The 14513-nt window shown below is 46.3% G+C and overlaps 1 protein-coding gene across 1 annotated transcript; it reads left to right on the forward strand.

Annotated features, from left to right (window-relative positions):
* The first annotated feature begins 594 nt into the window (after positions 1 to 594).
* On the forward strand, positions 595 to 1470 carry ascl1a (achaete-scute family bHLH transcription factor 1a). Its single transcript, XM_048549224.2, has one exon. It carries the CDS (start codon positions 595 to 597, stop codon positions 1195 to 1197), a length of 603 nt encoding a protein of 200 aa, XP_048405181.1. The 3' UTR covers positions 1198 to 1470.
* Positions 1471 to 14513: the final 13043 nt, after the last annotated feature.

Raw genomic sequence — 14513 nt, forward strand, 5'->3', positions numbered from 1 at the left:
TGGGATTGGGCACGGCACGCGTCCGGCGCACGCCCCGGGGAGACAACGGGGAGTTGGGGAGGGGTGGGGGAGGGCGGTGGAGGAAGGCGGAGAGGGAGGTGGGGGTGGCCGAAGTTGGGGGTGGGGTGGGGGTAGACGGAGAGAGTGAATGGGCGGAGCTGCGGCGCAAGCCTGCGGTTTGAAAAGGCAGCGCCTGGGAGCTGAGGGGTTTCAGTGCAGCTCAGAGCAAAGAGGAGTGTGTGTGAGAGAGGGAGAGACAGGGAGCTGGGCTTAGCAAAGAGGAGCGAACAATAAAAGCACACACACACACACACACACACACACACACAGAGAGTGAGGGAGAGAGAGGGAATCTATAGAGACGCTGCCCCGAGTCGAGATAAAGGGCGCACGGCGCAACACGCGAACGCCACGAGTTGGGCGCACGGCCGGCGGAGTCTGCACCGTTTGCACCGCGGATTTTCCCCTCCTCCCCTCTCAGCTTCCCTCCCCTCCAGCCCCCACCTCACTCCACCCTCCCACTTACCCTCCCCTCCAGCACTTACACCCAAACCCACCCCCCCCCCCGACCCTCAGCAGCCTCCGATGCCCAGAATGGGGAGCAGCGCGAAGAGACTGACCAGCCAGCAGACTTACCCTCAGCCCGCCTGCCTTTACGCCGCTGCTCCGCCGAATGTGCAGGAGGTCCGCCTGGAGCCGCAGCAACAAAAACAACAACAACCCGGTAGCGCCGGTCCGTCCTCCAGCGGCAAGCTGAAGAGGCAGCGTTGCTGCTCGCCCGAGTTACTGCGCTGTAAGAGGCGCCTGAATTTTAGCGGTTTCGGCTACAGCCTGCCCCCGCAGCAACCGGCAGCCGTGGCCCGGCGGAACGAGAGGGAGAGGAACCGGGTAAAGCTGGTTAACCTGGGCTTCGCCACCCTCCGGGAACACGTCCCGAACGGCAGCGCCAACAAGAAGATGAGCAAAGTGGAGACGCTGCGCTCGGCAGTGGAGTATATCCGTGCGCTACAGCAGCTTCTGGACGAACATGATGCAGTGAGCGCGGTTTTCCAGGCCGGCCTGCTCTCCCCCAACCTCTCCACCGAAATCAACTCCATCGCCAGCTCCCCTGTATCCTCCTGCTCCTCTGAGGAAGTAGCGAGCGAGCCTCTGAGTCCTGAGGAACAAGAACTCCTCGACTTCGCCAGCTGGTTTTGAGCTCTCTCTCTCTCTTCCTCTCTCTCTCTCTCTCTCTCTATCTGTCTCTCCCTGCAGCAGGTTTGGACTTCAATGACCCCTCCACATTGCGATGCCAAACGAGAACTATACCTCCAGGCCCGCCCGAGATTCGGCTCCATTTCGAAGGCGCAGGATACTGGAGGGAGGAAGTGTTGACATTCACGCCGGTTTTGTGCTCCCTGCCCGCCCTAGATGTCTCTGTTTTAACCCGCCCAAAGTGAGCTGGGGTGGACGGGGTTGAGATGAGGGATATTCCTGAGAGATCTGAGCCCCTCCCCCCCCCCCCCCCCCCCCCCCGGGGGAGGAGGAGGAGAGGGGGATAGATGCAGAATACCATTCTGGTTGTATGGAGGCAGCGGATATCTCAGAAAGTGTTTTCCATGGCTCGATGGCCCGAATGGCCGCATTCAGCGCCGCCACTTTTCTGGGATTCTGAAAACAAACATGCCTCTCTCTTTGAAAGCAAAATACTGTGGACGCTGGAGACCTGAAACAACTCGACAACTGCTGGAGAAACTCAACAGGTCTGGCAGCATCTGCGGAAAGAGAGAGAGAGGAGTTAATGTTTCAAGTCTGGGGTGACCCTTCAGAACTGAAACGTACTGGAAAATGCTATTTTTATGTACTTTTGACAGAAGAGACTGCCAACTGTCTAAAAGAGCTAACTGGAAGTATAGAGTTAAACATTGTCCAATCCTTTTCAGCTCTGAAGGAGTCAGATTGGATTAGAGACATTAGCCCTGTCGCTCTCAGACCAACTGAGATTCTCCATCATTTTCTGTGTTTCCATCCTGCGCCTGTGCCGAATCGGGAGAACATCGTCAACCATTGTGTCTCCTTTCTCCAACTCGGTCATAAAGAAGAATAAAGCCCGGCCGAGTTACCCCGGGACCCAGGCACCAGCGGCGGCGGGGACAGGACTCACATCTTGCCTGGACCGCAGCAGCTTTCACTGGCGAAACCGTGCTGTGGATACAATGTGTGCCTAGGCCAACCGCCGCCCCACTCCCCCCACAGAGGGAATACTCCCTCCCCGGGTCCTCGGCTATACCCGACAACCTGAAACAATCACCAAAGCCAACATTGCCTGCTCCCAGCTACTGACCATCTGCCAACTCCGAGACCAGCCCCTCGAACTGTCACAGACCCACGCAGCAAGACTTTGTGGGCGAACTGTCTTTCTTTGTCACAGTTAATGCTTTAGCCAATTGAAAAGTTGTTTTTAAAATAATACTTTTATACTACTTTCAATATTGAACGCTTCAAGGCCTTGGATTTTTTAATTACAAGAAAAAATCTATTTGTATCTATGCTAACCAGTTCTGAATTATATTAAGCTATTTTTGTATATAAGAGAGATGATTTATAGAGTTTTGTACACGACTTGACTTTTTTTTAACTAAATATGTGTCGGGCCAGAAGCTAAAGAACCATGTGATATCCGCACCATTTACCTTTATATCTTCGCCTCTGAACTGCCATTTGGAATGTCCACGGATTTTACAGGATGACATTCCCTGTACGAACTCCCAGGGAATTCTGATAGTGTCTTATTCTCGAGTTTGGTAGCGGAACTTAACCGATTTCACTGCCTGAAACAAACAGACCACATCCTGCTAACTTCGGTTTACAGTTATCCGTTCTTGGCCCTGTTTTGGTCCTATATATATTTATATATAAAGAGTTTGTTTTTGTTTTGCAAACTGACAAAATCGTGTCCGTATGATGTCTTTTTCCTACATATTAGTTTCATAATAAAGCATTTTTATATTTAAAAAAACAGAACTATCCTTGGTTAATGTAATGTATCTGTTTCATCAATGTGTCCAGCCCCAAATTTGTCAGTATTCAAGTCCCAGGTAAACCGGTTTGGCCGAACTCTCACTGTGGTCAGAACTCCCAGGTAATCCGCTTTCCGTTAGTGAATTCAGCCTGGAGCAGACCAGAAAGACGGTGCATTTAAATTATTCACAACGTCCCAGAACCTCTCAGGAAGCTGTAGCTTTCGATAGGGAAGGTGCTTTGAAGTATAGTTAAGATGAGGAGGTGCCGGTGGAGGACTGGGGTGGACAAAGTCAGGAGTCACAGCACACCAGGGCTATGGGGCAAAAGTTTATTTGAAATCACAAGCTTTCGGAGCAGCGTTGGCGTTGTGTGACTCTCGATAATGTAGGACATGCATCAGCAAGTAAGATCCAATCAAAACCAGGACCACAATGAACAGATAATCTGCCCCTGATAATGTTAGTTGATGGAGAAATATTGGCCAGGACGTAAGTAAAATCTCACCTACCCTTTTTAAAATAGTGACCATGGACCTTTTAGTAAACCCTTGAAGGACAAATGTCGCCTTGATTTAATGTTCCTTCTTGCCGTCCTTGGGAAGTGAACTAATGTGCATTTATTGCACATCCTCAGTTGTCCTGGGACAGGTGTTAGTCGGTCAGGTGGAGGTACTGTTGGGGAGGAAATTTTGACCCAGCGACAGTGAAGGAACGGTGATATATTTCCACGCCAGGATGGTGAGTGATGGAGGGGAACGTGCAGGGGGTGTTGTTCCCATGTAGCTGCTGCCTTTGTCCTTCCAGATGGAAGTGTTCGTGAGTTTGGAAGGTGCTGTCTAAGAACCTTTGGTGAATTCCTGCAGTGCATCTTGAAGATAGTAACACTGCTGCTACTGAGTGTCGGTGGTGGAGGGAGTGGGTCTTTGTGGGTGTGGTGCAATTGGACAGGCTGTTTTGCCCTGGATTGTGTCATATTCCTGACTATTGTTGGAGCTGCATCCATTCAGGAAGGAAATCTTGTGGAACAGTGTCACTGCCTCCGTGCCAAGGTCTCCGGGCTCAAGATCTCAGGACTGGATGGTCAAGGAAGGTGTAATCTAAGGGAGTCGCTTGATGCCCAACCTGCAAACCCTTCTGCTTGCACCTTTCTGCTGGGCTCCAAGAGGAGGAAAGCCCCCAGTTCAGACGGAACAGCGAGGCAGCTGGAGTACACAGCACTGCCGTGAACAAGTGTCATCGTGAACTGACACGCGCAGGCAAGGTGGGGGGAGAGTTCGTTCGCACTCCTGAGCTGGAACTCTCACGCTGGCCTGCACTACAGCGCAGAGAGCGGCGCTTGAACTCACAAACATCTGACGTGAGAGTCCCGACCAGACTGAACCCTATAAAGCTTTGAAGTTTGAATGGGTTGGAGAGGGGGTGGAGTAGAACAAGTGTCTGAGGTAGTGTCGTGGCCTCTGTGTATCCCACGTGTTTGACTATCGATCAGCCCTTAATCTCTGTGACGCCTCGGGCTTTCGGGTCTGCAATTTGATTACCAAAGTGTCCTTTACAGCGCCAATTGTGATTTCCTTACTTAGAGACTGCTTTCAGAAAGCGCTGCCGTGTTTTGTTGGCTACTCCCTGTCAGTTAGTAGGAACGTGACAGGAATATTAGTTGCGCCTACTTCGGTTGTCCTTACGACTTGTCATCGGAAACTACATGAACATTCCGCTAGCGTGCGCCCAGCCAAGCTGAACCCTCAATCAGGCAGCACTCCGAGGCTAGGCAATAGCCTCGGCTTCAGGTCGGAAATATGGCTGCTGAATCCTCCGCTGTTTGAGTTTTGGCTAGCAGGACGGGGGCGGGTTAAGGAGAGGGGGAGATGCAATTGTGGAACTGAACTGGAAAAATAGATAAGTAATTGCTGCCAGACTTGCAGGGCCTCGAATGGGGAAGAGTTCCTTTAAAGTGGGTCGCCTCTCTTTCTCTCTTCACACTGTCTCTCTCTGGAACTGCTTCATAGTTTCAATATTTACAGAGTGACAGCTCCGAAGTTCAGAAATTTTACTTCATGGGATGTGCTTTACTGGTGATAAACTGAGGAAAAGACACCTCTCTAAAATCCACACTTTAACCACTTTCATCACGGCCTCTGAGCCTCAGGTGGGTGGCGGGGTCTGCACCGATGCCGATTCAGTTTAGCAAGTACCTCAGCCTTCACCTGCAAGCAACACAGGCCTAGGTTCCAAAAACAGAAAGTGCTGGAGAAACCCAGCGGGTCCAGCGGCATCTGTGAAGAGAGAAACAGACACCAGTGATGCTCCTCCAGAAATCGGCCGTGGGGAATTTGTTCAACATCAGTTTGGGATGTTCAGTATTGAACTTTGGAAACTGTCTTAGAGAAACCACAGTCGATGATTATGTGTGCTGTGATTATGGAGGTTTTTTTACACGGTGTTGCTGTGATTATGGGGGAGCGTTTTTACAGTGAGCTGAGATTTTGGGGAGATTTGTCTTTACACGGTGTGCTGTGACTGGGAGATGATTCGCAGGAGAAATTTTCCACATCGTGCTGTGATTTGGAAGTTTTTTTTCACAGTGTTCTTTGAAAAATGGAGAATTGGAGAAGTATATGTCGGGAAATATTTGCCGGAACATGTATGGGACAAATAGAGCTTCCAAGGGCTAGCACACACGCACACGGCGGGCCGAATTACCTCCTCCTATACTGTAAATGACACACTAGGATCCTACTCTGAGTACACAACCGTTACACATTCCAACCAGAAAAACTAAACTGCTCCACTTGTAACGGAGCCTCCAGATATCACAAGTTTTACAAAGTCAGAAAGAATGGCATTAGGTCGACTGTTTAACTTGGAGCAGAGAAAGCTGAGAGAGGACCTGATTCAGTTGTGCAAAGAATGGATGCAGTCATAGAGAAACACTCGATCTCACCCCTCGCCCCCACCAGCAGTGGGATCGATAACCAGGGCACACTGTTTTGACATGACGAGCAGGAGGCTCAGAGGGGATTTGAGGAAAACAAACAGGGGAAGGTGGGAATTTGGAAGCCGCTGTCTTGAAGGACGGTAGCGGCAATTTCAGAAGTGTTTAGATGTGCACTTGTGATGCCAAGGCTCTGGGAAGTGGTGGGAAATGGGGTTAGCAGAGCGAGAGATTTGATGACCAGTTTGAATTCGATGGGCCAAAGGGCTCCCCATCCGTGCTGTAAAAGCCCTCTGACTCTAACTGTGGCAACTACCTCTTTTATGCGACCTGTTCTCTGCTACAACTGCCCTTTCAAACCCACTCCATGTATCAGAACCGTGCTTTCAGCCCCTATCCCGAACCCGTGAAGTATGAACGGGATGAACACGATCGTATGCCCTAAGGTGAGAGTAAACTGTTAACACCTTCCATCCCGCGAATGTTTCGTCCCACACTTGTGGCAGGGAGATTATTCACTGCTGTTTCTGCGCTGTGTCTCCCCACAGCCTGGACAGGGAAAGCTATAGTGATCTCAGAAATATTACCGACTGTGGAGAAAGCATTTCACCCTACCCTCAATCCTCAATGTGACCAAAGGCCTGTTTCCATCCTCACTGATCGCTTTCACCAATACTTCGCCACGGAAATCACTACCCTTATTTGCAAGCACAATTTTTGAAGCGAAGTGAGTTACAGAACAGCGGAGTTTGCAACACTGAAATCATCTCATTGCTGTGTTCGCTCGGGGAACTGTTCGCGGAGGTTTTGCTGCTGGCGATCGGAGTTCAGCGAATGGCTAGGGGCTAGGAAGCCATGTGCACAATGGGCCGATTTCCTGGCCGTTTATTAAAGGCTGACGCCGCTTTCTTGGGGTTTCCGCCAGCCTTACTGCCCGGGGGTGGGGGGCGTGGGGACGGGGCAGCGTTTGCTGAAGGATCACATGCCGGCGCCTCTGCAATGGCAGAGAAGCCCGGCCTGTGGGAGGGTTCACTGTGGCCTAGGGGCGGGGCTCTGCCTCAGCATTCGGTGCGGGACGGACATTGCAACGCTGATTGGCGGGTTGCGTCCGGCTCTTTCAGTCATCCATTGGCTAATGGAAATGAATTGACAGCTCAACAAGTTTCCAGCAAGGGAACTGAGGAGCCGGATGGTGAGATGGAGACAGTGCATGAGAGAGAGGGAGATAGTGAGAGCGATGGAGGGAATGTGTGCAAAATAGAGGGAGGAAGAAGTGATATATGGAGAGAGGGCATGTGCCAAGGTATGGGGAATGCGTGTAAGAGAGGGGGAGGATGATAGACAGGTAGTGAGAGGGAAATGGAGAGAACGTGTGCAGGAGAGGGAGGAAGATGGAAAGACAGAGATGAGTGGAAAGTTAGTGTGAGAGACGAAGAGTAAGAGAGATGGAGGCAGTGAAAGAGAGGGGTGGAGACAGACTGAGTGAGATGGAGAAATATATGGAGAGAGTGTGAGAGAGGGTGTGGAGAGATAGTGCACTGGAGAGATTGAGAGAGGGAGAGAGAAGGGTAATGGCGAGATAGCGGGGAGTTTGCAGGGAGGGATGGCGTTTGTTTGGGAAATGGGGACCATGTGGACGGGGGCGAAACGAGAACTCCGGTGTTTGTTGTGAGGGTAACACGCACATTGTCCGACGCCCGCCCACTCCCCGAGCCCTCCATCAGCACTCACCCTCCCCTCAGACCCAATTCGGGACCACGCTCCCTCCCACAACATCTGCATTGATTAATTTTATAACCACAGGCACAGATTGAGAGCCTTAGAAAGGCTGTTTGCAGCGAAAATAAGCTTTAAAATCCACGTTTAATGTGCTTCAAACATGAATTACTCCAACAATAAATCCCGGGCCAGACAGAAATCTCGGCAAATGCTGTATGGGTTTATCACAGCACTTAGCTGTTACTAGTGTCGCTGAGTAAAATGGGGGCAGATACTCGAGTGAACATTACTCAGAATGTTTTACCAAAAAAAACCCACCTCCTCCCATCAGTGTGAAAAGAAAACCAAAATTTCAGTTTTTTAACAAACACGGCACAAAATGTGCACAATTGGCACCATTACTAACCCCCTCTTTGTGGATTTCAATAGGAAATGAGTGAATGGCCACAGCAGATACACAGGCCCGCGCACTGTCAATGGGCACCATGCATCGACGCACCGAATATTGAGAAGCAGTGGTTCCATTGGGCTTTCTGATTAAACTCAAAGGTTAGTTAAATTACACAGTGTTCCCCTCCTTTTCTCCCTTCTCCTCCCAAACTCATGAATAACTCTGCCCTCCTCGGCTGCTTGTACCCAGAGCGCCGGCTCACAAATAAAGCAGCACTCTGTTTAGACAGTGCGGATGAATTCCATTCCATCGCCGCGATTAAGAAGATAAAACCAACACAATTAAGGGTTCGCCTGTCATTAATCATTATCGCTTTTCTCCGCCAGCCTGTCAACCGTGATGAAAATAAAAAATGCCATATCTAATTGCTTTTATTTACTAAACCCGCGGCAAAGAAAAGCGGAGAGAGAGAGAAAAAATGTTTGGGAGAATTGAGAGCGAGATAAGCGGCGCACGGATGCTCAATGTCAAACACGCTTTGCTTAATCTGTCTTTTCACTCCGTGAAAAGCTTTGATTGGCACTAGACCCGAACCCACCGGTGCAGATTGGACGCTCTAATCCAGTTGCACTCGTCCCAAACGCGGCTGGAATGGGTAATGAGGCCATCTCAGTAAGCCCGCAAGCATTCCTGAATACTCCACTCTCCCCAACCACGGGCCCTGCCAGCGCTGCTTTAAAGCGGTTTAAAATGCATATTGTCAATGGCTAAAATAACAGTCGTTGCGCTTCAATCAGAACCTCGGGAAAAGCCCTGACAACAAAGGCCAGGTTATATTTAGGGGGAGTGGGGGAGGAGCCACTTTTATGAAGTAATTTTAATTATGTTTTGCGGCGAGTGGCGTAACTATATTGCTGTAATTTTAATTAATTTCGCGGAGGACTGGAGTACGTTTTATGAAGTAACCCTGGTTGAATTTTGGGGTGAGTAGAGTAACCATTAGGAAGTAATTTTAATCAGTTAAGATTTGAAGAGAGGGTTCGGAGTCACTTTTATGAAATTATTGTAATTAGTTTTGCGTATAATGGAATAACTGTAAACCTGTAATTTTTAAAAGTAATTTTGAGGGATGCAGTATTTTAATCAAATAATTTTGAGAGGAATGAAGTCACTTTTCTGAAGTAATATTAATTAATTTTGGCGAGGGAATAGAATAACTTTCTTTGAAGTGCCAATCGTTTTTTGAGGGGTAGGGAGTCACTTTTACGAAGTAAATTTAATTAATATTTGACGAGTGCGAGGTTACTTTAAGGAAGTAATTTTAATTTATTGACGGGCGGGGTTTGTTGAGTCACCTTTATGAAGTATTCTTAATTAATTAATGTAGGTGTTTTCTCAATTATTCGAAGCGGTGTCCCCGTCTCTGATCCTGGAGTGAACTTCCCTTTCGGGCAGAGAGAGTTGCGTTTTGTTGCAGAGGGAAAGACCGCATGCTGTTACTGTGAAATGCAGTTTTGACTGATATCCAAAGCGCTTCCACCAGGTTTGGACCGTGACATCGTAAATGAAAAAAAGCTGCCATATGGATGTTACATTGAGCAGACAATGGTTTAACGATTAAAGACGGCAGGCACCAAGAGAGCAGTGAATCCGAGATGAAATTACGCTAATATGCCTCTGAAAGGGCAGATTAATTGCGAAACAACAGCAAAGCCCCAATTTGAGATTCTTATTAATTTAAAACTTTACGCTTTCTTGCAGTAACATCCACTGAACTGAATTTGTCAGTTGCGTTTTGCTGTGTCGAATCTGTCCCTCCACTTAAAACCAGACAACTCATTGTGCATTTTTTTAAAAACCCAGCTTCATATTTTGACTCCGTCTCACAAAAAGAATCAGTCACCGTATTCCTAAGAGCCAATCAGAATGCAAATTTTAAAAATTGCTACAAAATAAACCCATTGAAATCAAAACAAAGGCTATCTTTACAAAAACAGAAATTGCTGGAAAAGCTCAGCCGGTCTGACAGCATCTGTGGCGAGAAATCGGAGTTAACGTTTCGGGTCGAGTGACCCTTTACAACTTCCAATTCTACAGCGTCCGCAGTTCTTTCGGTTTTCATTAAGGAATATTGTCAGCCCAGTAGGATCGGTCAACATTCAGAAAAGCCAAAATAAAAATATGTAGGTTCTGGATTAGAAAGGGGGATGAAGGTTATTGGGACTCAAGAGTAATAAGGGAATGGAACGCTTTGCCTGCAACGGTAGTGGATTCGCCAACTTTAGGTACATTTAAGTCGTCATTGGACAAGCATATGGACCTACATGGAATAGTGTAGGTTAGATGGGCTTGAGATCGGTATGATAGGTCGGCACAACATCGAGGGCCGAAGGGCCTGTACTGTGCTGTAATGTTCTATGTTCTACATTCTATGTTCTATGGGAGAAGGCAGGACAGTGGGGTATCAGGAATGATAGCAGAACAGACCCAGTGGGCAGTATAGCCTAACCCTGCTCCTATATCTTATGGTCTTATGGGCTAAAACAGAATGAATTATAAAGTGGATTAAGTAAATAATCAAAGTCACCATAGCTCTGGACTATCCTCATCCTAAAATTGTTAACATTAAAAATAAATCAAAACAGAACAACCAAAAAAATCAAAAAATCAACATAAACCAAAAACAATGTTAGAGCAAAATCAAGTCATCCTGCTAATGAATGTTTGCCATGCCTGTGGTTCCCAGGAAACTGTTTAAAATGTATTCAACAAGAACAGAAACTGCTGGAGAAACTCAGCAGGTCAGGCAACACCTGTCCAGAGAAAAAAAAAGTTAATACTTCCATTCCAGTGACCCTTCTTCATAGCACTTACAGAAGTCACACACCAGTCCAACAGGTTTAGTTGAAATCACAAGCTTTCAAAACACTGCTCCTTCTTCTTGTGATGAAGGAGCAAAGCTCCAAAAACTTGTGTTTTCAAATAAACCTGTTGGACTATAACATGGTTTTGTTTGACTTCTGACTTTATCCACCTCAGTCCAACACCAGCACCTCCACATTAGAGCATTTATGATTGTAATTTACAGAGATCCCTTTCCAATTTTGGTCATAGTTATTAAGCGCAATGATTAGGTGAGTGGGAGTGTTAACTCTGCTTTCTCCCACTGATGTTGCCAGACCTGTTGAGTTTCTCCAATAGGTTTGTTTTTGGACCAGGGAAGAAATTTGGTTTGATTAAAGTGCTGCACAATCAAAATGGAACAGTGAAGCAGTTCAACAGAAGGGAGGAGAGGTGTCAAAGTACAACAGTAAGTATTAGTCTATCAAAATACCCTACACTATTTGGGATCACAGTATCAGTTAATACTGGCTAAAAGACTATTCAGAGTGCTGAATGCAAATCAGCGATAAGCAATTCTTTTTAACCTGAAAAGGGTGATTTTCACTTTGCATATCTATATAGCGAGAGCTGCATGTCAAACATAATTCACCATGCCCTATTCTTGGGTTTTCAATTCATCAGGCCTGAAGAGATTACCTCTTCGTTCAGTGACTAATGAGCTGCTGTGTGATTTCAACTGGAATGACTTACCGATCATCAAGAGCCATACCCGTATTTCTTTTGTGGAATTGCAACGCTATTACCAAGGGGGCTACAGCCCAAAAAGATTTCTCAGATAGCTAAGTATTTCTGCAAATCTCACCACCTCTTATCTTGCCTCAAAGTGTGGCAGTCAATGGATAAATCAGTATAACTCAAGCCCCTCATCTTTCCCCTGTTCTTTTACAAGTCGTTTTTGTTTTGTTTGAATCTGAATTAGAAGTACTGATAGTCCACAAAGTAAAACCTTGTCTATTTTAGCAAAGGCCAAGAGTTATTAACGGCACAAAATAATTTCTTTGTTTTCTAAATTTGGAGTCCAATTAATTTGGATATAATGCTATTATAAGCAGAAAGCTAAATAACATTTATCTTTATTGCCTCCTGGCCAAAGTTGAATGAGATATGGCAACCTGGATTATCTGTAAATGCACACAGTCCAGGATTATTATGCTAATAAAAATGTTGCCTCATTTCTAACAAGGGTCAAAGTTGATGGTGGGTTGGTTATTGCCCAGCACTAGCATGAAGATGTTGTACAATCAGAATTCTGATAGCATGTAAAGAAGTCAACTATGAGTTACTCAAAATGATTTTGAGTTCAGAAGTAGCATATCATCCGACAGTACTTCCGGTAAGGAGGTGGCAGAAGAGTAGGCAGAGTTCAGGCTCTTGAGCCGCGGGCTCATCTGCTCCTTTTTACATTTTCTTTTTCTTTTTCTTCTTCTTTTCCTTTTGTCCTTCCCTTTTGTTGGTAGAGGCCCCAGCAGCTGACCTGGTGTTGGTATAGGTGCCTGCTACATTGGCGGGGGGGGGGGGGGGGACAATGTCAGCAAAGTGGGCCCCGCTGTGAAAATGTGGCCCCTTCAATGTTGGTGGTTCTGGTGCAAGTGGCAGCAGAGGACCATCGACTTTCGTGTCAGCAAAGTGAGCCCAGTGGCAAAAGGATACTGTCTGTAAACTGGTGATTTATCATTGGAGGTCAGGCACAGGCTGGTATGAGACAGTGGAGGAGGGGTGGCAGCACAGGCTTCGTTGGTGAACTGGCTCAGAACTCACAGTGGAGGCAGTAGAATGAAGATGGACTGTCTTTTAGATTCTATTTATTCCTAAACCATTCAAAATGGTGCCACATTGTGGTGACAGTTGAAGATTTTCACTGTACTATACACTGTAAATGTATAGGACGATAAATCATTCATTCATTCAGTTATGCCTTGGTTAAAATTATACCTGTATGCAATTTTTGAATCCCTAACCTAACAAATGAGGAACATTTGAGGACTCTGGGACTATACTCATTGAAGTTTAAAAGATAAAGAGGGACCTAATTGAAATTTTCAGAACACCAAATGGCCTGGACAAAATGAATGTTGGGAAGATGCTTCCATAGGCAGGAGAGATTAGGACCTGAGGGCACAGTCTTAGAGTAAAGGGAAGACCCTTTAGAACGGAGATAAGGAGAAACTACTTCAGCCAGGGAGTAGTGAATCAATGGAATTCACTGCCACAGAAGGCCGTGGAGGCCAGGTCATTGAGTACATTTAAGACTGATATGGATAGGTCCTTGATTATAAAGGGGATCGAGGGTTACGGGGAGAAAGCAAGAGAATGGGGTTGAGGAACTTATCAGCCATGATTGAATGGTGGAGAAGACTCAATGATCCGTATGGCCTTATCTCTGCTCCTATGTCTCATGGTCTTATGATCTTAGAGAAGATGGGCAATTTCTAATTAGTTTGTTCAGACATATTATGACAAATGGCTAGAGAAGGTGAGACTTGAATGTAGGTTTTCTAGCTCAGAGGTAGGGACACTACTATTGATATACTTGTCACAGAGAAAGTGCAGCAGACTTTCACTAGACTGATACTGAAAATAACAGGACTATTCCATGAAGAGAGGTCGGTTCAACTAGGCCAATGTTCACTACAGCTTGGAAGGGTGACAAGGGATCTGACTGAAAAGTCTCAAATTTTAGCAGAGCCCAACAGACTAGATGCAGGAAGAATCATTTGCAGGGAAATGGGGAATTATAACCAGACAAAACAGTTTCTGGATACAGGGTAGGATATCTAGGACTGAGATGAGAACATACTTCACTCTAAAGTTTGTGACCTAGTTGAATTCTCAACCACTGAGAGCTGTGGGGGCTGATAGGAAAGATAAATAGGAAATAATTATTTGAAGAGGACATAGTTAAGTTGCATGTGGATACGAATAAATTGAGTGAGTGGGCAAAAATCTGGCAAGAAGTATATAATATGAGAATGAGAAGGCTTTACTTTGGTGAGAGGAATTTAAAAGCAGTGAATTACTCAAAGAGGAAACAACTAAGGAAGTCCAAGGCACAGTGGAATTTAACAATTCCAGTACATGAGTCACAAAAGTTAGCATGCAGATGCAGCAGTTAATCAAGAAAGCCAATGTGATGCTATCCCTATTACAGCCAAAATTGTTCTCAAGCGAAAGAATTCTGTATATTGGTCATAAAAGACATTTGTGAGACCATATCTTGAAAACTATATACATTTTTGTCTCCTTATTTAATAAAGAATGAGAATACATTGAAGATAGTTAAGAGGAAATTTACTGGATCGACTCCTGGAATGAGTGGGCGGTTTGATGAGAAATGTTGGATAGACTGGGCTTGTTTCCAATGGAGTTTAAATACTGAGGGATGTTTTGATTGAAATATATATAAGAACCTGAATGGTCTTAACAAGGTGGATGTGGAAAGAAGTCCAGGCAGCATCAGAGGAGCAGGAAAATTGACGTTTCAGGTCGGGACCCTTCTTCAGATTTCAGATTTCTGAAATGTCAACTTTCCTGCTCCTCTGATGCTGCCTGACATGCTGTGTTCCTC

This window comes from Stegostoma tigrinum, chromosome 18 (assembly GCF_030684315.1).
Source record: "Stegostoma tigrinum isolate sSteTig4 chromosome 18, sSteTig4.hap1, whole genome shotgun sequence".
Taxonomy (NCBI): Eukaryota; Metazoa; Chordata; class Chondrichthyes; order Orectolobiformes; family Stegostomatidae; genus Stegostoma; species Stegostoma tigrinum.

Bases quoted from the DNA above. Each gene is read 5' to 3' on its own strand.
- ascl1a (XM_048549224.2), top strand. From the start codon at position 595: ATGGGGAGCAGCGCGAAGAGACTGACCAGCCAGCAGACTTACCCTCAG.